This window comes from Populus euphratica, unplaced genomic scaffold, assembly GCF_000495115.2.
Source record: "Populus euphratica unplaced genomic scaffold, PopEup_1.0 scaffold256.1, whole genome shotgun sequence".
Taxonomy (NCBI): domain Eukaryota; kingdom Viridiplantae; phylum Streptophyta; class Magnoliopsida; order Malpighiales; family Salicaceae; genus Populus; species Populus euphratica.
The window spans coordinates 413,764-438,463 of record NW_011499987.1 but is presented as its reverse complement, the minus strand read 5'-3'; the positions used below and the strand labels follow the sequence as shown (position 1 = coordinate 438,463).

General features: G+C 31.8%; 2 protein-coding genes across 4 annotated transcripts; both read right to left on the bottom strand.

The window, feature by feature from the left end:
- Window positions 1–745: 745 nt before the first annotated feature.
- Window positions 746–2,380, bottom strand: LOC105140206 (putative UPF0481 protein At3g02645). The gene has a single exon (XM_011046945.1). It carries the CDS (start codon window positions 2,378–2,380, stop codon window positions 746–748), a length of 1,635 nt encoding a protein of 544 aa, XP_011045247.1.
- An 8,482-nt stretch (window positions 2,381–10,862) lies between these two features.
- On the bottom strand, window positions 10,863–19,166 carry LOC105140192 (uncharacterized). Of its 3 annotated transcripts, none has more exons than XM_011046930.1 (14): window positions 18,867–19,166; window positions 18,721–18,777; window positions 18,507–18,601; window positions 17,828–17,978; window positions 17,172–17,297; window positions 16,923–17,079; window positions 15,557–15,617; window positions 15,187–15,475; window positions 14,064–14,189; window positions 13,045–13,206; window positions 12,700–12,952; window positions 12,081–12,551; window positions 11,353–11,420; window positions 10,863–11,261 (listed from the first exon to the last, which is right to left on the bottom strand). In XM_011046930.1, the coding sequence occupies exons 1-13, from the start codon at window positions 19,083–19,085 to the stop codon at window positions 11,380–11,382; spliced, it is 2,208 nt and encodes a 735-aa protein (XP_011045232.1). In that variant the 5' UTR covers window positions 19,086–19,166; the 3' UTR covers window positions 10,863–11,261; window positions 11,353–11,379. The 3 variants fall into 3 exon arrangements, with proteins under 3 accessions (XP_011045232.1, XP_011045231.1, XP_011045230.1); XM_011046929.1 differs by having other exon boundaries at window positions 10,863–11,234; XM_011046928.1 differs by having other exon boundaries at window positions 10,873–11,420.
- Between the last annotated feature and the right edge of the window lie 5,534 nt (window positions 19,167–24,700).

Below are 24,700 nucleotides of genomic sequence, written 5' to 3'. Positions count from 1 at the left end.
TCAATTAGTTTAGTGGTTTTTTCTAAAAAAATAAATTTTAAATTTAAGTTTTGTGAATGGATTATATTATTATTGAAAGAGTTTTATATTTTAATGAAAAACCGCCTCGACTAAATTAGTTGAAATCCAACGTAAATTAAATTAAAAAAAAACCCTAAAACGACTCATTCCACGTCGCAAGACCACCAGTTTTATGCCTTCACAACCCGCCATACTCAACTACAATAATATCCCTGTAAGCTAGTTTTCTGTTTACCTATTCCATCTCAACTACTTCAGCCCATCGATCTTTCAAGAAATAGTTGGAATTTAATTAACAAGGCTTATGGAAGCTTGATTATGAAAGTAATTATAACTGATTCTCCTGTAATCTTGCAGTTGCATCATAGAGAGTTCATGGTGATCAACGAGACTATTAGTCTTTGCTGCTAGTCTTGTAGTGCTAGCTGGTTTAAGGATCATCTATCTCAAAATCCACAAAATTTTTACCCCAAGAAATTAATATTTCCTTGATCATAAAGTTTAATCATCACATTAATAAATCTGTATAATTATATAACTTATCTCATCTCAGAAAAGGAAAAACAAAAAGGACTTCACAGAAAAAAAAATGCAGATGTCTCCCCAACTTGTCTTTCAAAAAATATAAAAGGAAAAAAGACAAGCAACACCATGCATGTTGAGCAACAATTGGTCCAGCCTATTATGGTAATGCGATAGAACTATAGCAGACTCCAAAGACTAGCTAGTACTGGATATGAAACAAGCGAGCACAGTCATAAACTGAGCACAATGCTTGCAGGCATGCTAACAGCAAGAACACGATGGAAGCTAACAGTACGAGAAGCTTCCATGAACTAAATACATACTGCTTCATGAACTTTTCAACCTTAACTTTAAATAGTCCATCATGATACTTGTTAACATCTTCAATCACCTTATCCATGAATGGAACTTTTGTCAATCTAATAGATCTACTCATCCCATTCCATACGTTGGCCACCTCTTCATCGTTCTTCAAATGATTCAAAATAATGCCTCTTTCTCTAAGTATTTTTGCATCCTCCTCGGTATCGATAATCCCATTCATCAATTCTGTGTAACGTGTAAAAACCATCGGACCTGATGCGTTTGATGCTTCATATGCTACCAAGTTTCTTAAGACTACATCACTATTTACATCCAAGCTAACAGTCGGGAGGTAAAATGTACATGTCTTCTTGTCAAAGTTGATGGTTGAGATGCTGCCTTTACTAGGCACAAAACGCACCCCGCATTTGGAGAGCTGAGTGACGGAAGGAATTGTGATTTCTTCAACCAAAGGTGGGTGGTCAATGCTGGAACAAACACTTTGAGATTCAGAGAAAGCGTCAGGTTGTTTCGCGGATCCGAACCCAAGAACATTGGAGAAGATTGACCAAGGCAATTTGAAGATCACTGCAACAAGTGGCAATTTGTTAAGGAACCTTGCAGGATCTATGTTTAGATTTGAAAACAGATTCCAAATCTCAATCAGTCGTTGTTTCATGCGAGTAGAGCCAACTGAAGGCTCTTCGTTTTCTTCGGTGGCTTTGGTATGATCCTCAACTTCTTCAGGTATCTCGACAGATTCTTCGACCTTGGGCACGATAACGTGGTACAAAAAGTCTAGCAAGTGGGCATGTTCCGAAACTCTAGCTACTGGCAATCTCACCATCGTCTTGAATGGAGAAAGCTCTTTACATGATCCCATTAACATGGAATACAACATATCGTCGGCAGATTCTAATGACATAGATCGAAATTCTAGAACCTTCCTCAATGTGAATAGTGGAATTTGATTCTCTAACATCACAATATCTCGAAGAATTGCATTGCAGCTTGATTTCCTATAGGAATATTCAAGAAAATGAGGCATTCGTGAGGAAACTTCGGATAGCATTTTTGGGTCACGGAGAGCATAAACTTGTAGGAACTCAAGCAAGAATGATGCATCAATGGCCATCATCCATGCTAGTGTTTCACTATTGAGGTTTAAGTACTTGTTGTAGCATGCACGAATCTTGGATTCCAGCTTCATTAATTGTTCAACAAGATCTTCAAATTTAAGACTTTGGATCAGATCTTGACTTCTTTTTGCCGCGGAGAACTTGTATGTATCCATATCATGTAGCTCAAGACGTGAAAAATGGTATGGGCCAAGTGAAAGTTGTTGTGGAGCGTAAGAATCAGGGTCAGTAGACATTAGGGCTTTGGGGACATTAAAGATGGATATGGAAGTTTCACTATCGTCTTCAAGGTGATCTGCTTCTATTGTTCGACGGACGTTTGTGACCCATTGAAGCTCATCGAATAATCTGAAACTAGAACACCATGATAGGTTGGATTGGAGAGGAGACATGGTTTGGTTTGTTAATGGGAAAACTTTGGGTAGTTTTTTGGAAGTTTTCAAGTAATCGATTAGTGGGAATAACACAACTCACAAGCGAGGGGAGTGAGGCTTTATACATTTTGCATACACCTACTACTGTGACAAGACACTGTAGCAACACCACGATGTTGCTTTCAAGTTGCCTCGGTTGCTTATCTGACCAGAACAAGTTTCTCTTATGGCCATAACAAAACAATGTCGTCGGTGGTGGCTTTGGCGTACGTATTTATTCAATATTGTATCTTATGTATGTTTACACTGGAAAGAGCAACTCCAACAAATCTGACCTTCAGTACGTTGTGGCCCTAATTTTATGCCATAGAAAAAGCAAAATCTTTGGTTTTTGCTCTCCCAAATTAAGGCCTTGCTAATATTATTTATAAAATAAAAATGCAAAATGGTAAAATAAGCTAAGCATGTCTAGCTAGGGTATTTGCTTTGTGGTTGAACCAAATGATTATCATCCTTTTCTTACAAGATTATAGCCCAACTTCTTTCAGTGTATTTCATAGCGTTTTTTCTATGGTGTATATGATATTCTTCTCCAAAAATGTAATTTCAAGTCTTTTAAGTATTTTTAATTAATTTATATTAGATAGTGTTCTGTTGTGTATAGTTTGTACCATGTAATGATGGGACCACTACATTAACTGAAAAAAGAGGCAACTAGCTCTCTTAAAATTAAAAATCAACTGGTCGGTTACTATAAAGATAGTAGCAAAATTTGAACAAAAGAAGAGAAGAAAACCAGGAGAAAGAAAGAAAAAAAAGCAGCAGAGCAACCTGTGTTCTTCCTTTGATTTTCAGCTTATTCACCGTTGGATCGGGTTGAGATTTTGACAGCAGCTTCTAGACACGTTACTCTTCATTCTGAATAGTTGAATCAAAAATTGGTGGTGTGAAAGCTAGCTGTTTTAACAAAAAAACAGAGCTATCAGTATTGTTAGTTTTTCTCAAATACTTCTTCTTTAATCTTGTTGTATTCCAAGAATAAGTTATTCTTGATGATATATATGTTGTATCCCTTAGTTGAATATGAGGAAAAACAGTTGTGAACTCATTATTTGTTGAAAGTGAAGGGTTTTAAGTGGACTACGATCCCGTGGTTTTTCTCGCATCGAGTTTTTCACGTTAAAAATCTTGGTGTTAATTGGTGTGATTATTTACATTATATTTGATCATTGTTTGATTCTGTTTTACTACACAAAGAGGAAAAAGGATTGAGACTTGTAAATTATATTCCGCTGAATTGATTCGGGTAAATTAATGTCTGGTTGTTCTTAGTTTTCCCAACATTTTTGTGGTGTATATGATAGTCTTCTCCAAAAACATAATTTCAAGTCTTTTAAGTGCTTTCAATTAAATTTATATTATGAAATGGAGAAGCTCCATTCCTTATTATACATTATAAGATCTAACAAGTCTTTTTATGAATTAAAAAAAAAACTATATATTGTTGTTTATAAATTGGTAAAAAATACTGGCAAGAAATCTAAGCAACTTTGTACATGTTAATTGTCCCTTTTACGTGTTAAAAAAAAAAAAAAAAAAACCCTGTCTCTTTCTCATGGTAGGCATGCAACGTGACTTGGAAACGGATGACGCGTAATTACAGAACACATTCTTGACTTGCGACCATGGATTTGGTGGTAGCTATCCTCCGGTATACGAGAAGTAGTGAGCTGTGAATTTTCTTTCCCTGTGATAAAAATCATTTAAAAAATATTTTATACATGCACTTCAATGAAAAAAATAGAAAAAACATTTTAACAACTCTTAATATTTTTACTTTTTAAATCTTTAAATAATTTATTTTAATATCTAAGACTCTGTTCTTGACAGGTATATATATAGAATTAATGAATCTTTTTTAATAAAAATATTATGTGTCAATTCTCTTGGAGCTACCCTTATCCGCATCGAATTCTCATGTAATGAAGATGACCTATAGCCATTCATTTTTTTCTCCACCGAATATTGTTAAACGTGAACATTGTTTTAAATATTTAGGTTATAAGAAGATCGATCGATCCTGAGTATTTGAGTTCAAAAAAACAACCACATGAAGAAATAAAAAGTCATAATTGTCGACCAAGAAAATCCTATATATATATATATATATATATATATATAGATTAATTTGTAGAAGATGGGTTTCAAATCCTATGCATTTAGTTCGTGTGTGTGTGTTACGTGTTATCCCTAAAAAGCCTAAATGAAAATCGGACATTGGCATGTCTGCATCTTATCCAGCAACTGATTCTAGATAATTCGAGGTCTATTTTCATAAAATCCATTAATTACTCAAATGCTAATCCAAAATGTATTAAAATCCATATTACATTAGTAATTTCTCTAGTAGAATATGTTAACTAATGCCCAATATCAATGAAGAAGTCGCAAAAAGGGAAAAGAAAGCAGTAAAACTCATTGAAAGTTCTTAATAAAAACAATGATAAATGAATTATGAATCCTAAATCATGAACTGAAATGATTCTTATTTATAGACCAGCAACTAACTTCAACTAGCAGAACAGTCTTGAGATACTAGGCATAATTATAACTGGATTTAGTTAAGCAAGGAGAACATTGGTCATGTTTTGGACACTGCAAATGAAGAGAAGGGGGCATAAATCTATTAACATTTGTGGAATTCTTCCTCCTGTGCGGGCACAACCTAGTTCTGTGTCATTGTTTTATGTTTTCCCTTCGACTAGCTAGTTTTTTTGGTTGATCTCTTTTCTTAATTAATTAAGTGAAACTCATCGATGTCTGCGATTGTCTAGTTTTTATTTTTATTTTTTTATTTTTTAAAAAATAATTATTTGTTTTTAATTTTATTTTTCAATTCTAATTTACTAACAAACATATTCCCTAATTTAATTTTTTTTATCTTAGCTCTTTTTGTAAAGTTTTATTAGTTTTTATTTTTATTTTTCAATTTAAATTTATATATATGTGTGTACGAGAGAGAGAGAGAGGTTGGACCACAGAGGTACGTGCGGAAGAGTGCGACTTCCACTGTCCCATCAAAGTTTGGAATATCATGCCCATGACACGTAGGACTCTTTTGGGCCTTTTGTTGCCAGCTGTACCAGATGGTGTTTTCCACGTTATAGTTTTAGTCAAATATCAAGCATCGATCCTTGATGGTCAGTGGAGTGGCTTGTCTCTAATGTTACATCATCATCACGTTTTGTACGTATAAAAAATCTTATTGTTGACTTGATTGTTTTAGTTTGAACCTCGTAAATATATAAAGATGATGGAAGATGATAATTGAATATATATATATATACATAAATTGTTATGTTTTTAGATTCCAATCTCATATGAAAATAATGATTAATACTTTTTGAACTATTTTGGAATAGGACTTACTCTCATGATCTAGCCCCAACACTGTGATTGAATTAAGTAAAAGAAGATTTAAAATCTTTGATTAGTGTTGCCACTCATGCAATTAATTGGGTGTTTATTTCCTTTTAATTACTTTGGGATACAAAAAATGGTTTCAAATCTATATATCTCTACAAAAATAGCAACCGATCTTGGAGAACGCCATGAACAATTTACGATTTCTCCCTCTACATTTTCTTAGCTACTCAGTTTCTCATCTCGTCTGCATCCAAAGTTCTCTATATGATGCCTGTTCAGAACCTAAACCGATTAATCAAATGTAAATCAGTGCTCAGTTCATGACACATGGCAACATCCCTTATACTGAGGACGGTGATTCCTTGCTGCTCAGTCTTAGCTCCCGCCCCACCTCGGCATATACCCCTGTGTGACCTCTACGCGCTGCTGCAACCAGCATGGAAGTCCTGCCATGTGGACTGCCCGGTCCCTTGCCATGTCATCGTTGTCAATCGCAAATTCAGGCACTTCTGTGATTGTAGGGTTTAATCTCAATAAAAGGAGGTTTAGTAACGTATTTCTGGTGTGCGCCCTGCTGAAATTCGAATCGAAAGGGTGTAGGATTTAATTATAAAATTATTATGATTATAGAATTTAGAAATTGTTATTTAATATTATAATTGTTAGAAAAATTCATGTTTTGTGAGAATATAAATAAAAAGGTTAGTTGTATAAAGAAAAAATACAGTATTTTTAGTACACCTCATTTAAAGTAAAATGCATTGTTGATTGTTTATTTTTCTAGATTATATTTTTATATATTAGTCTCATCTAGAGTACAAAGTAGATTGTTCTTTGTGAAGAAGTCTTTACTTTATAGGTTAAATCCTAATACTTCTAAAAGCTCAATTTAGCATCACATTTATTTTCTATTTTGTATTTTTAATATCTAAATGTATATTTTACAATATAATTTTATATTCATAATATTAAAATCTACAGTCAAATCCTAACATTGTATATTAATTAAACAAGATAATTGTTCAAGAATTTTTGATATTTTGACCAAGCTGTAACAGATAATCATAAACATTACGATATTAATTTTTCATTTTTAAAACATAGAGATGGTTTGATGATGGAAATGAGATTTCATGCAAGGCTAATTCTTCTTTTTAGAAAAATAGTTATTGAAGTACTTAATTGTAAATTGTCAACTTAAGAAAGGACTATTTTGTAAAATGAGAGAAAGGGGGCAACAGCCAGAAGTGAAGAAACACAAATTCTCCTCTCTACAAATCATAAATAATACTTTCTTCTATCTTTAAAAGTAGTTGTTTCATAAATATGCAAGGCTAAGCTTGTTTTCTTGGTTGTAAGAACACAATAAACCTTCGGATTTCAAGAATCGTGGATTTATTCTTCCTTTTATTTTTAGTTTATATTATGAATGAGTATGATTGTTTTCCTATGCATATTTTTTATGATTGTTGTTGATAATTGCTAGAACGGAACTCTAAGTTATTATTATGAATAATTTATTGCTAAGTTTGATATCAAAATCGGAGTTGTGATGTATGAACTTATGAAGCAACTAAGCTTGATAATTGTAGCGGAACTACATTATTAAACTTTGGAAGAACACTCAAATATCTGGTTCTTAGGACTGCCATTGAACTAAATCATTAATACGGACATTGTGATTGTTTGTTGGTTAAGGTTAGTTATACGGCGGATCCATTAATTAAGTAACGTTAAGAAAAGATAAAAATTCAGAATATAAATTGTAGTTTTGTTTCAAGGATCAGTTCTAATTTTCATTGGTGGATGTGTGATTGCGATCAAGGTTTGTTTTCTTGATAAATTTTGATTTTAATTGATTTTATTTGCTAGTTTAATTTCTTCTATATTTTAGATCATCACAAATCAAAAAAAACCCCAAATTGCATAACGTATAGCATAAAAATCTGAACAAAATCTTCCTCTTGGGATCAACCCCTTGCTTGCTCTATACTATCTTGTGTGTTATGTTTTAAGTTAGGGTAATTAATTTGTGCGACTGCAATATTGCAACAACCGCGACAACTATAGAGGTGACTAGTTGGCAAGAATCACATTGATGTGTTATATAGTATCTTACAATGAGATTAATGTCTTATTTGTCCTGTTTGGTGGAGAGTTAAGGCATTAAATGCCTTTAAAAAGTAATCACCTGAGCACCTTTTTAGGTACAAAAGGTTGAAGATTATGCACAGTGACTAGATAGTAAGTCACCTAGCACCTTGTTTTTTTTAATGTTGGTCAAAATAGGATCATTTTGTACCAAAACAAACCGTTTTCGTCAAAACACATCGTTTTATTTAAATGAAACAGTGTCATTATGACACCCCTAGAGTTTTAATTATGGATTTGACTAAAATTCAATTTAGTCCTTTGTTTTTTTAATTACATCCCTAATTGACTTCAAACTCTTAATTTTATGCAATTTTACCCTTAACAAACTCAAATATCAACCTTGAAGTTCAACACCTTTTTCATTTTGAACCTTGGTTTTGGATTTATACAATTTAATCCTCAGTTAACTATTTAAGTTCTAATTTGTTTCAAATTCACCCCTGTTTTCAACCAAATTAAGTCCTTGAAGTTTAATGTCATTTTCAAAAAGGTCATTGGTTATGAATTTCTTCAATTTGACTTTTAATTGACCATAAACTTTAATGTTCTTGCAATTTTATCCTTAATTTCAATCAATTGACTTTGTAAAAATTAAATTTGGTCCTCTAAAATTTTAATCTTCTTGATTAAGCCCAAATAAACTTAATTTTTTCAACAACTAAATCCCTAATAAAATTAATTTGACTCATTAAGAGTATACTTAGTCTTTGCATCTAATTAAATATTTTAATTTGATTCAAATTTTAATTTTTATATAGGTTTGTTTAATAATCATTTAATTTGAGTTTGAATGTGCATTATCTCTTTAATTTTAGATATAGTAGGGTACGATTGGGCTTCTAATTTTGTTCAAATCTAATTCATTTATACACTTCAAACCTCTCTCAGCTTGCTTTTGCCATCTTACTAGTCTTTTTGTTGTTGTTGTTGTTGTTATTCTTTGTTTTTTTTTTAAAAAAAAAAAGGTAAATGTTAAAGGGGAACCTAAAAATAAGTTATGACAGTCATTAAAAAATAGACTAGGGATAAATATATTTTTTTCTATATCAATTACATAATGAAACGACCAAAATACTCTTGAAAGCAAAAAAATAAAATAAACTTGGAGTTAAGGGATATTTTTATATTTTCACAATATTATTTCTATTATTATAATGTCTGAGGGGAAATTTGATATTTGATCAAATATAAAAAATAATAAACAATTAAAATGTATAGTGAAATGAAGAAACTAAACTTGCATGGTTATTGTTTTTCTTCTAAAAGTTTAATCAAGATTACTTATGGTTAAATGATTAAAATTTTATTTAATATTTTTTTCATTATATATTATTTGATTTGATATTTGTTTTCAATTAAGATTCTTCCTTCTTTTTTTAATTATTACATATGAACCTACTATGCAGATTATTTTCTATGTTAATGATCACAAATATCCTATAAAAATGAAGTTGAGTATTTATAGCAATGCAAAAAAAAAATTCAAAATTTTCACTTTTTATTTAATGAAATTTTCTTCTTATAAAAAAAAAATATATCATTGAAAATTATATATTTTGATGAAAAGAAATTCAATGTTTACCCATCATTTTATTTTTTGTCTCTCCTGTGAATAAGTTTTTTTACTATTGTATAATTTATTCAAAAATAGATTTTGAAAATTTACACATAACACTCCATCAATATGTTATTTTTTTCTTTTCTAATACATTCATGTTAAAATTACCAAAGGATTTTTTTTATTTTTTACTAAAAATTGCTTTTATGGTTTTGATAAGTTGTTATTAAAAAAAGAATATTCTAGTAAAAAACATTAAAAAAAAAAGGATTACATTAATAAGATAATAAGGTCTGAATTAAAGATATACATTTTTATTCTTATTTTAAATTGTTCATCTTTTTATATCTTTTTATATAAATTTATTATATTTGCTTTTGATTTTTATTAAATAAACAATATAGCTCGGAATGCTATATTTTTTTTTGTTAAAAAAAACATATTAAAAAGAAAAGGAGAAATTATACTAAAAAGTTATTTTGTTTCAATATAATTCAATTTAGTAATCTTCTTTAGAAAACAATTCAATTTCCATATTATTAAATATAAAAAAATTTGAAAAGTTATGATGCAAGATCAAATATCTTAATTTGGATGTACATTTTAATTTTTCAATTTTATTTTTTATTGGCATTAACAACTTTTTTTAACATTTATTAGTGCATCTAATTATCAATTTATCATATTAAACATACACAACTTTTTGTTCATAATTAAAATTATTAATGTTAAAAAAATTATTAATATTAACAAACGTGTTGACAGTGCCCACATTATTTTTTAGCGAAAAAGACACCCCTCGATGTAGCCTATGACAAGCCCGGATATCCTAACTAGCACTTAGGATAAAAATAGGCGTAATCCCTTTTTGGGAATATAATATTGCTATTGAAATAAAATTATTAAATGTTATGGGCTCTTGTTCAAGTACTTGTATAAACAGCACTAACAAGACCGGTTCTTGATTGTGGTCTTTAATATCTAGCATCACCCTTCAATAATTTCATGGTCTACATTGGTTCCATCCATAAACAAATTTTGTATGATATGATTCGTCAAGATCAATTAGACTGTATAATATCATATAGATTTATATCCTAACATTTATGACGGGCGGATTCTTCATGGATACAACAAAAACATAGGCTAATTATAATAATAACACCAGAGAGAAAAGAAACCAAATTATAGAAACATATTTGAAAACTATTGAAAGCAACAATCTCAAGTAGAGCAAGATCCAATTTCGGGTCATTTCTTGGTGAACAAAATCTCCTGATCCCTTCATTTATATGTTACTATTAAGTGAGATTGGGGAGGAAAGTGGAAGAGACTTTTTTGGAGATCTAAAACAAGGGTATCAGCAATCGAAGACAGACTTCAACTTCACTGGCAAAAACTTCATGAATAATGCAGGGACCACTTGTATATTTACATTCCATAAATTAAAATACTTTTTTCCGTACAACAAATGCCATATAATTAGTACCAAGGACATTAAGGGATGTTCCAAGCACCCTAGCAGTACTGGTATTCTATATACATTAGATGATTGCAAAGATGAATCTCAAACAGTAAAGAGTTCCAAAAACAGAATATCATGCATTTCAACAAACAGGATGATATAGCTGAAGACTCGAAATTCAGAGTCTGTCGGATGCAAACCTCTTAATTATCGTGGAAAGGCACAAATGGGAGGGACTTCAGCAACCTTGGATACTCCTCAGTTGAATCCTCAAAAAAAACATATCCAATAAAAAACTGTAAATGAGATAAGAAAAATCGCATAATGATTACTAGCTCCTGCTCTAATACACAATCAAATCCGTTGTTATACAAATCTATCACATACATAAAGAACAATGCTGAAAATTCTGACTCAAAGCTCCATCAAGGCGGTTTCAGTTTCTGAAAGTGGAGCTGCAACAAATTTAAACAAATTTCAAATCAATAACATGTCCCAGTTGGGAAAAAGATCCAACATGAAATTAAACAAATATGAAACAAGAAAACGCAAAAAAGAAAGAGCTAGCAGATTTAGGGGGATGATGCAACTGTAAGTAAACTGCTATTCCCCATAATTAGCAACGTCACAGCTGTACCCATGATCAAAATATGCAACCTTTGATTCTTAGAGAGAGCAGCCACGCTAAAAAAAGGTGAAATATTTTAAATACATGTCTTTACTCCTAATACTTCTAAAAGGATCTCTAAACCTTACTGAGAAAATGAGGGTCTCCAGTTGATAAATCCTCATTAACAACATAAGTTATACCTAGATTCAAACTGAACTCTAACACAAAAGAATTATAGTAGTTGTTTGTCTAAGCATAATTAATCTTGTATGTAAAAAATAAAGCCAAACTAGAATAATGGATTGCTGACCATGCAGCAATGTGACACATGCTAGCTTAATTATGGCATATTTTGAGTTTGAAGATCTGAAATTTTCATAGTTGATGGCATAATGAACACATACTGCATCTAGTAAATCATTCAACAATAACTGAATACGCAGATAACTAACAAACATATATAAAGCCTGTAACAGGAGGGAGCATTTCACCCAAAGCAACATACCAAGTAAGTCCTCGTATGAATCTGGTACAAGGGACGTATCCAACAGCAAAGGAGGGGAGAATACTTGAGCATAAGGTTCCTCAACATCATTGAAGGACTTCTGACCATCAGATATTAAACCATTTGAACCAGCAACTGAGAGGAAGCCATTTACATGATCATAGTCAGTAAGTGGACCCAAGTCATTTAGAATTTCCGGTAATTCTTTGTACTTGCTTCCAGCATGGCCATCTCGAGCATGTTTCTCAAGCAAAGCAGTGTTCATTTGAGACGCAGAAAATCTTTTACTTCTTGTTGAGACTACTTTGTTTTCTGGGACCATAGAAAATCCAGGCGATGAAAGAGGTAAAAAGAAGTGTTCAGAACTTTCATCAGACTGGCTGTTACGAGATGATTCTGAATTGCAAGATTGCATAGATAGTGCAGCTTCTCTTACGGATCTCTTTAAGTTTTGAACAAAATTTTCTCCATCTACAAACACACAAAATCAAACTCTCCAACTAAAGCTTTCAAAATCGGAAATTCTTTTAATTGATAAACTGCAAGGACTTTCAGCAAGCCAATAAGTGTGATACCTATGCAGAATGGATAAAGCAGGTGGCAGAGAGAATTAGCAAACCTTGCAATGGATTATCTAAGCGATCATTTGATAAAGGCTGGTCCAGAGAGTTTCTTTCAGAAAGATTTTCCATTTGGATGGTTTGGGGAGCTAACATTTGTCTCTTTTGCAAGTTTGCACCTTTTCCAGAAGAATTTGGGGTCAAACTGAATAACTGCGGTAGCTTCAAAGCAGGGGGGCTAGCAGATACCTTGTCAAGCTGAACTGTGGAAATTTTTGAAGTCACCTCCGCAACATTATCAGAGCTAGTTTCCTAACAGGGAAAAAAAACACTCAGCTTTACATGATGGGTTATTCAACATTGGGCCTAATATTTTGCATGAACTTATCATTCATAAAAATTACCAAGGTCCTTCCACTGCTTTGAGCTTGTATAGGTGAGGTTGCTCGACCATGATGCCTGGCCATTGGTGGCTGGCTGGAAGAAATATTATTTACTTTCGCTGTACACTCTGATATTGAATTTTGTATTGATGGAACAACTTCATTAAGTTGGTCAATAAGTCCCTACAAAAAAAATCGTATTAGACTGCAAAAAATCTTCAACATAACCTCCGGTAAGTAGGAAAGCCTAGTGACCTGAAGAACATCATGCGAGTGCTCATAAATGAAAAAAATAAAAATAATAAATAAATAAGGTAATCTAATATCATTCCATTAAGACAATTGGGTTCATAACATCAGTAATCCAGCACATCCATGACAATTTCATTTATATAAGGTACATGTGTTGCTATTCATCATTTTAACAGGTGAATACACATGGTTGAGGTTTGGATTAGGGAAAGGTTGTGTACAGTCCAGAAAGTTCTAACACTTAGAAAAAGCAAGGATCGGTCCTCTCAATTGCTGCACCAGCATGACTAGAAACTCAAAGGCCACCCATAAAAAAAATGAACAATGACAATTACAGTAACTCACTGATGTCTGCTACAAGGAGTATCCATAAAGCTTGGCTATCCCACTTCTAAGTTATTATATCAGAACCACAAATTCTGGGTCTTAAAGTGACAAATACAGGGAAGCAGCTGCATCCATGGTTTCAGGTTTTCAAAAGTTAATCTACTATAAACTCCTTAATCTGTGTGCAACAAGCATCAACTCCTCAGATCTTGAGCCTGATTATGAAGGGGTCAAGATCATTATAATGCATTCTCATACTGTGAACAAAATAAGACATTTAAGGAAGTATAAACAACTATCTTGTTGTCAATGCACATCACAAGAAAATAAAACACATGTACACAAATACCCAATATGTCCAGAGGAATTAAGCCAACATCAAGCTGACACTCAAATTGTTAAATTGAAAGCCAAGAGCTTACTGGAAGCTCACATCTGGTGCACAAAGATTATTTCATTACCTGAAAACTACTCAGGTGTTGCTGATGTTCTGCAAGAGTTGCAGCTAAAGATTCAGCATGGCCACTAGCACCACCATCGAGTGCACTTCTTAATATATCTGGACCTTCTCCATCATTAGCTTTTGCCTACAAAGCAAATGTTGCCCAATAGCATTTCACTACATCAATGACAATTGACAAGCAAAATCCAATCAACAACTTATAAGTTCTGGGATTGAAAATGCATGGGCATCTCTAATTCATTAATACTACTGTCAAACCTGTTTTATCCTTCTCCTGTATTAAGACATTTTAATGGGATGAATTAATTTTAATAATCATTTTCCATAACAAACTACTTTCTTTCTTTATAGTGACATTCTTATAAAGAGCATTTTTTGAATTCTCAAATAATATCTGGAAAAAACAAAGCAGACAAACATTAGAAATACTAAAAAAAGAGTAGAGGAAATACTCAACAATATACTTTGCACATCTGCTTCCAAAGCAAAAATAGTATGCCATTAAAGGCAAGTTCTCACACAAAAAGACACAGTTCAGTATAATAAAGTATTTGATCTACAAACAAAAAAGAGAACATTACTTTTTAAAAAAAAACACAAAACTAAGATCTAATGACAAATCGCTTGCATAAACGAGTCATCCAGAGCAAAGTTTCCAAAATCCGACATTCACTGATGATAATGACATCAAGAATGACATTTTCTATTCTTTTCCAGATCTCCATGCTTTTCCAGACCTCCATGTTCTTCCAACACACTCAAAACCAAACACCTTGATAAGTAGAGTAGAAGTAAATCACAGAATAATCAGGTTGTGTCCATGTTGTACAGAAAATCAACACAAGATTGCAAAGAACTAACATCAAATATGTCTTGTTTTCACCTAGTAAACTCAAACTTCGTATTGCACAAATATCTACAACCTCAAAACGTTGCAATACCAAACTTCTAATAGGCATATATAACCTCAATTTTGCAACACACTTTTAATCATATGCCATATAGCAGTTAATCATTAGCATGTAAGTAATGAAGGCCTTGGCTTGGTATGCAGAAGGAATCTATTTTTCAAATTACCAATTAAATAAAGGAGCTCATGACCAGACAAAGAAATAGAATACCAGAAGAAGTGACTGTTTATGAATACGTTGCAATGCATGTGTCCAACGCCTTATAATTTCTGCTACATCAACAGTGGGCTGGACTCTTCCACCTCTATCATCCACTCGAGAATGCATCTCATCATTTACTTGTACATGGGATGAATCCATACTACTCTTTGACTTTTCACCATTTCCATTAACATAAGATCCATCACTATGTTCCTTGTCATCCGAATGTTTATCTGAATAAGAAACCTGATAGCTCTGATCCATAGCAGAGAGCAAAGATGATCTAGAGATGCGATATCTGTAAAGGAATATTACGCACGAAGAGGAATCAGATAAATTGACATCTTCAGAATCTAGCATAACATCCGATCTTAATTACCTATGCTCCCGATGAGCTATCAGGTCCTCAATTGGCCCTGAAGCAAGAACTTCATGTTGACCTGTAAATAAAGTTAAAAACAATGACAAGTTAACAAAGTTACTGGAATAACAGAAAAGTAGCAGTATATGTACTATTTAATTGGGGCAGATATTCGCGTCAAAATTTTAAGAAGCATGCAAATTGATAGTCACAGAATTTTTCATCAAGAGGCCACACATTTTTTTGAGTAATAAGTGATTAATAGTAATACAAGCAAGCAAAAGAATATTTTCATGTGCATATAAAGTGAAAGCAAGTGTAACCACACAATTGATAATTTCCTTGGTTGAAAATGATATCCAATCATGAGAATGAGTTGAAAATTATATCCAATCATGAGTATGGGAGCATGAACCATTCAGATCTATCTGTCTGTGACAATCAAACATAGGTAATGAAGGGAACAGCATTCATATATAGTTAGGATATATGAGGTCGAATCCCATGAGAATGAGTTGAAAATGAGATCCAATCATGAGAATGAAAGCATGAACCCTTCGGATCTATCTGTCTGTGACAATCAAACATAGGTAATGAAGGGAACAGCGTTCATATACAGTTAAGGTATATGAGGCCGGATCCCATTCTTACAATTTTTTCCTCTGCCATGATAATCAAGAATCAGCAATTAGAGCATAGGAGGAAAACAAGTAAACAGACCATTGAAATCAACACAAAAAAGATAAAGAATATTAGAAATTTACCAGAAAAAAAGGCAAAAAACTTTCTTAGGAAGAACAAGTTATGCCCAGGAGACATGGATAAATTACTTTTGAAGCAAAATGTCCAGGACATGAAGATACAAATTCCAAAGGCATATTGCCATCCTTTCTGATCATCCCAAAAACTACTAGCATAAAGAATAGATTCAGAAAGCAAGCCTTAAACTCAACTAGGAGTAGATTGAGATAATCAGGCAGTCTATTTATTTACCTAAAAATATGCAGGTCAAGCCCTAGAGGAATGACAAGCTCAACCGTACATGTTTCAAAGCACAAGTATCATGTCCATGGTAACTACATATCATAGCAGTATGCATCCAAATGTAAGTACTGAGTACCATCATGATAACAGAGAAGTACAGAAAAAATATGAAAAGTGACCATTTTTATATCAACTAAACTCATCATCAAATGGAAACAACTTATAGTAATTACTCTGAACGAAGGAACCTAATAGAAGGAAATTTGTTTCAAAAGAAAACAACTGACCCCCTCAATTATGGTATTATTTCCAAGAAAAACCTAATTTATTTATTCAAACAAATTAAATAGTTAGATTTTGTAAGGAAAAAAAAAAGAAAACTTCCATAATTAAGACTTACTTTTTCGAGCAAGTATAGAATCCCACAAGCGAGTTGCCTTCGAAACTAAATGCGAATTCTGGCTAGAACTCGACACAAGATCATCCCACAGTTCACCTTCTAGCTTCACTTTGTTCCGCAAGTCATGTAGTTTTTCCAACTCTTGCTGCAAATAAGCCTGACATCCGAGTTTACAATAGGGAAGTGTGAGGAAAACAGGCAGCTGCATCCTAAATGCATCACAAAAAAGGTAAATGAGTTTCCCATTACCTCTTCTGCACAAAGACCACGGAACTCAGCTGTCATCTCATGAGCCAAATTTGACCACATAGCTTGTCTCTGAACCGCAGTTTCAGCATTTTTAAGGAACCTCCTTCTTTCGAGGGCTATCCTTGCCTGTTTAAGGAAAGAGTTTCAAATCACTGCTACCAAAATTGAAGCATAGTTGTAATTAAAAAGCGTCAAAAAGAGAATAGGGAAAAAAGACCAGAAAAAACAGCGCTCCTTTCTTAAAACCTTTCCAACATTTGAATTGTTCACTAACACGCAAAGTTTAGAAAAGCAACCTTGAATAGTTCATATGGATAATAACTTATGATACTGGCAATTCATCCACAGAGGAAACAAATACATGAAACTGCAGGAACGAATATTTTATTAGAAAATCCTTTCCAAATTATGATCCACTTATAGTTACAGTTTAACAAAGGATGTTTCAGCCTTTTCAGAAGTGTTCTTTGATGTCAGTGCATTTAGAATCTCCATAAAAATGATGGCACAACAGCCATGCATGCATTGCCTGATTGAAAGACTTTATAGGTGGATTTAGAAAATTTGATAAAAACTTCAAATATCCACTTGCCATGAGAACGACCTGTGGTTTGATAACTTTATAGATAGATAAAAAGGACCAAATATAGTATTACCTTTGTCACAGGAAGCAATGTAGCTGCATGTTGGAAAGCTACATCAGTTAATGAAGCAGGAAGTGGGTTCGAAGCAACATCAGCCGCAAATGTCCGTCTGTGAACCTCTCTCAAAGCATGCAAAGAAAGTTGCCACAAGAGTTCAACAAATCTGCACATACGTGAGAAACTTTTGCATTAAGCCAAAAAAATATATCATTGACTTCCACACAAATCTATGCTCTAAATGGATGCCTTGAAAGTCATTTTAAAAGAAAAAATCTGCAAGCATTATGAACCAATTACAATTGTAGCAACTTGTACAAGTAAATTTTCTTGATTATTTCACGAAGATACAAAACCCATTCAGAATATATGCACTCACAAACATGCCAAATCATATGAGTTCTCACTAGGAAACAAGCGTTCCAAGTCATCAACTTGCTTATGGCAGACACACATTATCCTCTAGCGCTCCTATTTATGAACAGAAAGCATCCATTTTACTAAGAAACCGAGATTTTCATAAGACAGCAGAACTTATAACCAATACTGAATTTAACTTGACCCAACTATTTGGCTAAGTTGAGAGCACTGCAAGATGAACACATTTGGTTTATCTCTAGTTTCGTTTCTATAATTCAAAATTCACTTTTCAAAATTTTAAAAAAAAATTGACCAAATATAAAAAAAAAACTACCTCGGTCCACAACAAGTAGCAAGGGAAGAAACCCTCGAATTACTCCTTGGAAGTGCCCCTTGCGATTCAAGCTCACTAATTATCCCTTGCACAACCTAACATATCAACCACAACAAACAACAAGAAACAAAAGCGAAAGCAAAAATAAAACACAAAAACAAAATCTAAGCTTTGCGGAAAATTCAACGAAATCACAACTAATCAAATTACTAACCTTACGAAAATCACGTGACTGAGCAGAATCAAAAATCGGCCACACCTTATCAAAATCCTGACAAGATCGATCGCAAAAAGAAATTATCAACACTTACATACAAGGAAGGAACATTGTATCTAAAAAGGAGAAAATGAAAATATTACTTTGGCGGATTGAGCAGGACCGCGAAGCGAGGAGAGGATGAAGTAAAGAAGCTGTTCACCGAGTTTAGGGTTGGAGTGACGGAAAAGTCCGACCCGGGGAGTGCCATTTGATGAAGGTCCGAGTCCGATTATACTCGGATCCAGACCTAATAATAAACAGTTCGTATACATTGCACTCTCCAACTCTATCTCTCTCTCCTTCTCTCTGTCCATCGTCATCTACAAACTACAACCTCTCTCCCTTCGATCTCTTTCTGGTTGTTCGCCTTTTAAAAAATCAGTGTTTTATTATTGTTTCGACTGAGAGAGTTTTCTTTTTTCTTTTTTTGAATTGAAGGTCCCTGAGGAGTTGTTTATTTACGAAAAGAAGGGCGAAAACGGGGAAATGTTGTAATGTAGAGAAAGTGAAAGGGTTGCTTGAAATTGTTTTTTCGTTTTATTTTTATTTTTTTAAATGGGACCCAGAGTGATAAAGGTGGTCACGTTTGGAGAGAATTTGAAATTGACAATGCTGGAGGGGGGACGATTTCAATTGGACAATTTGAAAAGGACACTGACGTCAGCTGTTCATTATCATCTAATGAACTATATAAGATTTCGTTTTTTTTTCTGTTCATGAAGAACAAAAAAATTGGACCTACTTTCTTTTTTTACATTTTTAATTTAATTACTTAACTATATTTATTTTCAATTAAGTCCTTACAAGTTATTAATTAACATCTACATTGATCTGCGCGTGGTTTTTTTTCTGTTCATCTCATATTGATGAAAAGAAAAAAATGGAGCTCCTTTTTTTGTTATATTTTCATTTGGGTAGCCGAACTTTATTTATTTTTAATTACATCCTCACTAATTATGTTAACAAAATTTTATTGGTATCAGCTACATTGGTTTACATGTTATTACATACATGTTATTGAGATTCTTATTTGTGATTAGAAGTTTTACCAAAAAAAAATATGTTATGTTCTTAATTAATATTTTTTTATTTGGTCGTAATTGTTTTCTAAAGTATTTTTTATGAGAAAATACATCAAAATAATTTTTTTTTTATTTTTAAAAAATTATTTTTTATATTAGTATATTAAAATAATAAAAAAATAAAAATAAATAAAAATAAATAAATAAATATTTTTAAAATATAAAAACAAATAGGGATGCTTGAATTGCTTTTACCTGTACTCTTTACTAACCAACTTTAAATCGTTAGTGTCATCATTTCGTTGTCTTGTTTAATTGACTAAGGAAACAAGTTGAGGTTTTGGAGATAAATTTCAAGATGGTCGATCTTGTTTCGGTTAGTTTTTTTATTTTTATTTTAGGGAGTATTTTGATTTTTTAATTGAAATGATATGTTTTAATTTCAAAATGTTTTTACATGTGTTTCAGAATTGTATTTTTCATATATATAATTTAAAATATTAATTTAATAAATATAAATTTAATATAAATCCAAATATAAATTAACTTGGAATTATAATAACAGTTGTTTTAAAATACTTTTACTTAAAAATATATTATAATAATATATTATATTTTTAAAAATTTATTTTTAATATTCATGTAAAGAATTATTTTTAAAAAGGAACAACCAAACGCAATAGTAAATTATGAAATTTGTTTCAATTGAATCAACTAATCACCACTAACTTATCCAGTAAATATATTCAATTTCCCAAGTTGGGAAACTACGTGGAATTAACTAATGCAAGTAACTAGTATTCGTATAAACGAGACACGGGTCTGCATTAATTTTTTTAAAAATAATATTTAGATGTCACAAATATATTTAATATATATATATATATATATATATATATAATTCAAGTTATAATCCTCACTAAGTAAAAAAGCTAATTTTATTTTAATTATATAAATAAAAAAACAAAAAATAGACCAAAAAAAATCATAGTAATATAAAAAAAAAACACTTTTCCATGAGTGGATAAAAACTAGATATTATTCAATATTCAGTTAATTAAATATGAAATAATAAATTGAGTAAAAAAATTAAAAAATAAACAGGAGTCAATCTTAGTTGGCATTATAGACATATAACCTAAGTAATAAGGGGTGAGATTGCTCAAATAAAAAATAATATATGATAAATTAAAAATAAAAATAATAAGGAATGAAGTTGAAGAGGGTAGAATTATAAATGCTCGGGAGAAGAAGAAGAAAAAAAGACTCATTGATAACAAATCACTACAATTCACCAAGCGAAAAAATAATTTTTATTATTGAATAAAGTCACATATACCATCTAAAAAATGTAAGCGTCTCTCATGTATTAGTACATAAATAATACTTGTTAATAACTTTTTATTATTTAAATATTAATTAATTAAATAAAAAAACTAAATTACTCCATTGTAGAATTAATAAAAAAAAAACTACTTGAAAGGATAGAAAGCTTTTGGGGACTTGATTTATTTTTTATTGATTCCAAGGAAAAAATTGCATTCTAATTATATTTTAAAAAATTAAATGATTAAAATAAAGTTTAAATATTTTGATACAAAAAGTACTTATTTTATTTTATTATTCATGGAAATTTGAAAAAGTCATATATATCCCAATCCAAATCTTCAATGAGGGGCTTCTCGTTTTTTCTCTTATTGTTTTTATTGTTTTTCTTAATTGTCACATCGTGCTGTTTATTGACAGCATATTGTCAAGCAGTTGTTTCTCTAGCCATTGAGCTAAGTATAGGCATGCTGACAAAACATGCTTTGCTTTTTGACGTTTTTTCCTGGCAATTCTCCTATTTACAATACGGCAAGTGCTTGGGAAATCAATGTGAGCGTGAGATGCAGCTTTCCCTTCTTTCACATTTCTTGATTTTCTTTACATGTCGGTCTTCTTCTCTCTTCTTTTTTTGAAACAGGTGTCTGCTCCGTTGCAAGTTAATGCTAGCATGTACTGATTTATGAGTTATCCTTTCTTTCTTCTTTTGCATTTCTTTGAACATGGAAGCTTAGGCATATCTTTAATATTTTCTTTTCAGATTTGGAGATGTCTCGATGTAGATTCAACATCTTTCAAACTCTTCACACGCAACTGTAATGATGATGGAAGAACATATGAACGAGAATTGTAGGATGATAAAGGGAATTTCTATACGAACCCTTACGATCATAAGGTCTGTTGCATGAACAACAAACATCTTCTACTGGCACATTCTTATATATTTCTTGCTATTTTCTTTGATGAAGACAAATTGAGAGATATCCATTTGCAGGGCGACCTGCAGAGCATTTTTTCGGGGCTTCTGCGCACAACTTTATTTACGACAAAAAATTCGAGGACCTTTACACATTATATATAGCACCGCCATGACAGCCAAGCTTAGCAAAATCAGAATCTTCCAACTCAGTTTTGGAGCTTTCAAATCTTCTGTGAACTGCTACGATCTCATGGTCGCTGATCCCTTTGAACTGAGGTTTTTTCTCAAATTCAATAACATAACGTTTGGTTATTTTCAATAGCTGTGTTTTGGCCATGAGACCTATGAAAATTTGATATTTTACCTGCGGTTGTGCGTAAACAATTTTTTCATATTTCTTACTACGTTTTTCTAAAATGAATAACTGCACTATTCACTCTTCACATAAGTGAACAGTGGGGAGCGCATCTTCACTGTTCACTTATGTGAATAGTGGAGATTGGGTCTAGTCCAAAAGAATGTATTGAACTGGATTCAATTAAGTAAAAAATTAATTTTTATTTTTTTAACTATATTTTATTTAAAAAATTAAAAAGAAGTCGCTTGATAATCTAGCATTCGCAGAATTTAATCGTAATTTTAATTTTGTTCTTGCCGTGTACGATCCAGTTAAAAAAATTTAATTTTAATTTTTAATTGTATTTTATTTAAAAAAATTAGAAGAAGATCGTTTGATAACATAATATTTGTAGAATTTGATCGCAATCTCAATTTTATTCTTGATGATATTTTACCTGATGTTATTACACACTTAAAAAATTATGAAAAATATAATCCTTATTAGATAGATTTCGTATATGATGAAATTGTATATAATTTAATAAAAAAATAAAAAATATTTGATATTAATATTATTTATTTCATGATGTAATAGTATTAGTTAAATTTACACAATATATATATATATATTTTTCTAAACCAATCTTAATTAAAAATATTTTTTATAAAATTATTTTTTTGAAACTACGACCACAATAACTACCACAATACCATAATGCATGGAACATTGAAGGACATCTTTGCATCCTTTTTTTCTTTTCTATTTTTTTTTATTATTATTATTTCAATTGTAATTGCTCTAGCTTTCACATAATACAAGATATAAGAACATAAAAGAAAACATATTTTTACTTCCTTCATGCTTTAGATTTCAATGATAGCTCGTTGTGGATCCAAAGAGAATAGATCAGAGGGTCAAATATGGTGGAATTTATGCACATTTTTTGTTTAGTTTTTGTGCGCTTGACCACGACGTGAACCACATTCTTGATGTTTGCTTATGTGTGGTGTTATTCCCTCCACTACTGAAGGTCAGCATGACATCCCCACGGTAGAAAGAAAGTCTTTGAGAGCATGATTCTACGCCAGCGCTAGCTGGTCGAAGAATTCCAGCAGGGAAGAGGCAGCAAACATTAGCGTCCTCGAAAGAAGAGGTGATGTCCCATCCCACAACTGGCTCGAAGCCTTGGTATCTTCTTTGCTCATTTTTTTTTACAAGATTTTTAGCAACTGCTTTGGTTTTGCATATTCCGCTAAAGGAACTTTTCGCTCAAATACATAACTTTTAGGTTTTACTTTTCTTTTTCGTTTTTTTTTAAAGACTATTATTACCTTCTGATCCCATGCCTTCGTTCAGGCTTGATTGAATAAAGTGACACTCTTTTTTGAGGTTTCTTGGATATTGCTTTTGCACATTCATCCTTTAAAACCTTTCAGAATGATTAATGCGTAGACAGTTTGCTCAAAGATTGTATTTATGTTTTAATTTCTATTACACAAGATCAACTTATAGAGGAGTATGGATGAGAATTGTTTATTATTATAATTATTATTATTAAAGCATAAATATGATATTACTTCGTCCTTACTTTGAGCTCTTGACGTGTGAAGCCATAGAATAGTGTTGTGCTAAGCTCTTGCTATAACCTGGCTTGTTGACTTTGAACGTTCAAAGCCGAGCTAGCTTAGAACCAACGAAAAACGGAAATTCTTGCTATGGAAACTGATGCCTCTGTTTTTTATATGCCTCTATTTTCACCTCCCCTGTGTTAATTTCTTGTGTTTCTTCTATTTCGCTTGGATTGCTTTGGTTTACTTCTAGTGCTATGCATTGCTTTCCATGACTGTCAACAATGGCAGGTCATATCTAATTTTTTATTTAATTTAATTTAATTTTAATTTTAGGTGGTATTCACACAGCTAGCTGACTGTTATGAAACTCAAATGCAATGACGAAGTTCTATTGATCAGCTCGCATCTATACGTGCGAGGACTTCTTCTTGTCGTTTCATTTGCTACAGCAGCACTGTTGTCGAATTCCTTCCTTTCTTTCAGCAACTTCTTCTGCTCAAGTTTGCTTTTACACTTCTTTTTGTGTGGTGACTATGGTGCTTTTGGTTTGAAAGTCTCTTCCTATTGATTGTACCTTTATTTTAAATTGATATTAAATAAAAAAATTATTAACATAACTATATATATATATATATATATATATATATATAAAGAAGTACATATAAACTAAGATATACAATTTACTTTATTGTTTTTAATGACTTTATTTATTAATATTAATTTTTTTAATCAAATCGCTAGCTGGTCGAAGAATTCC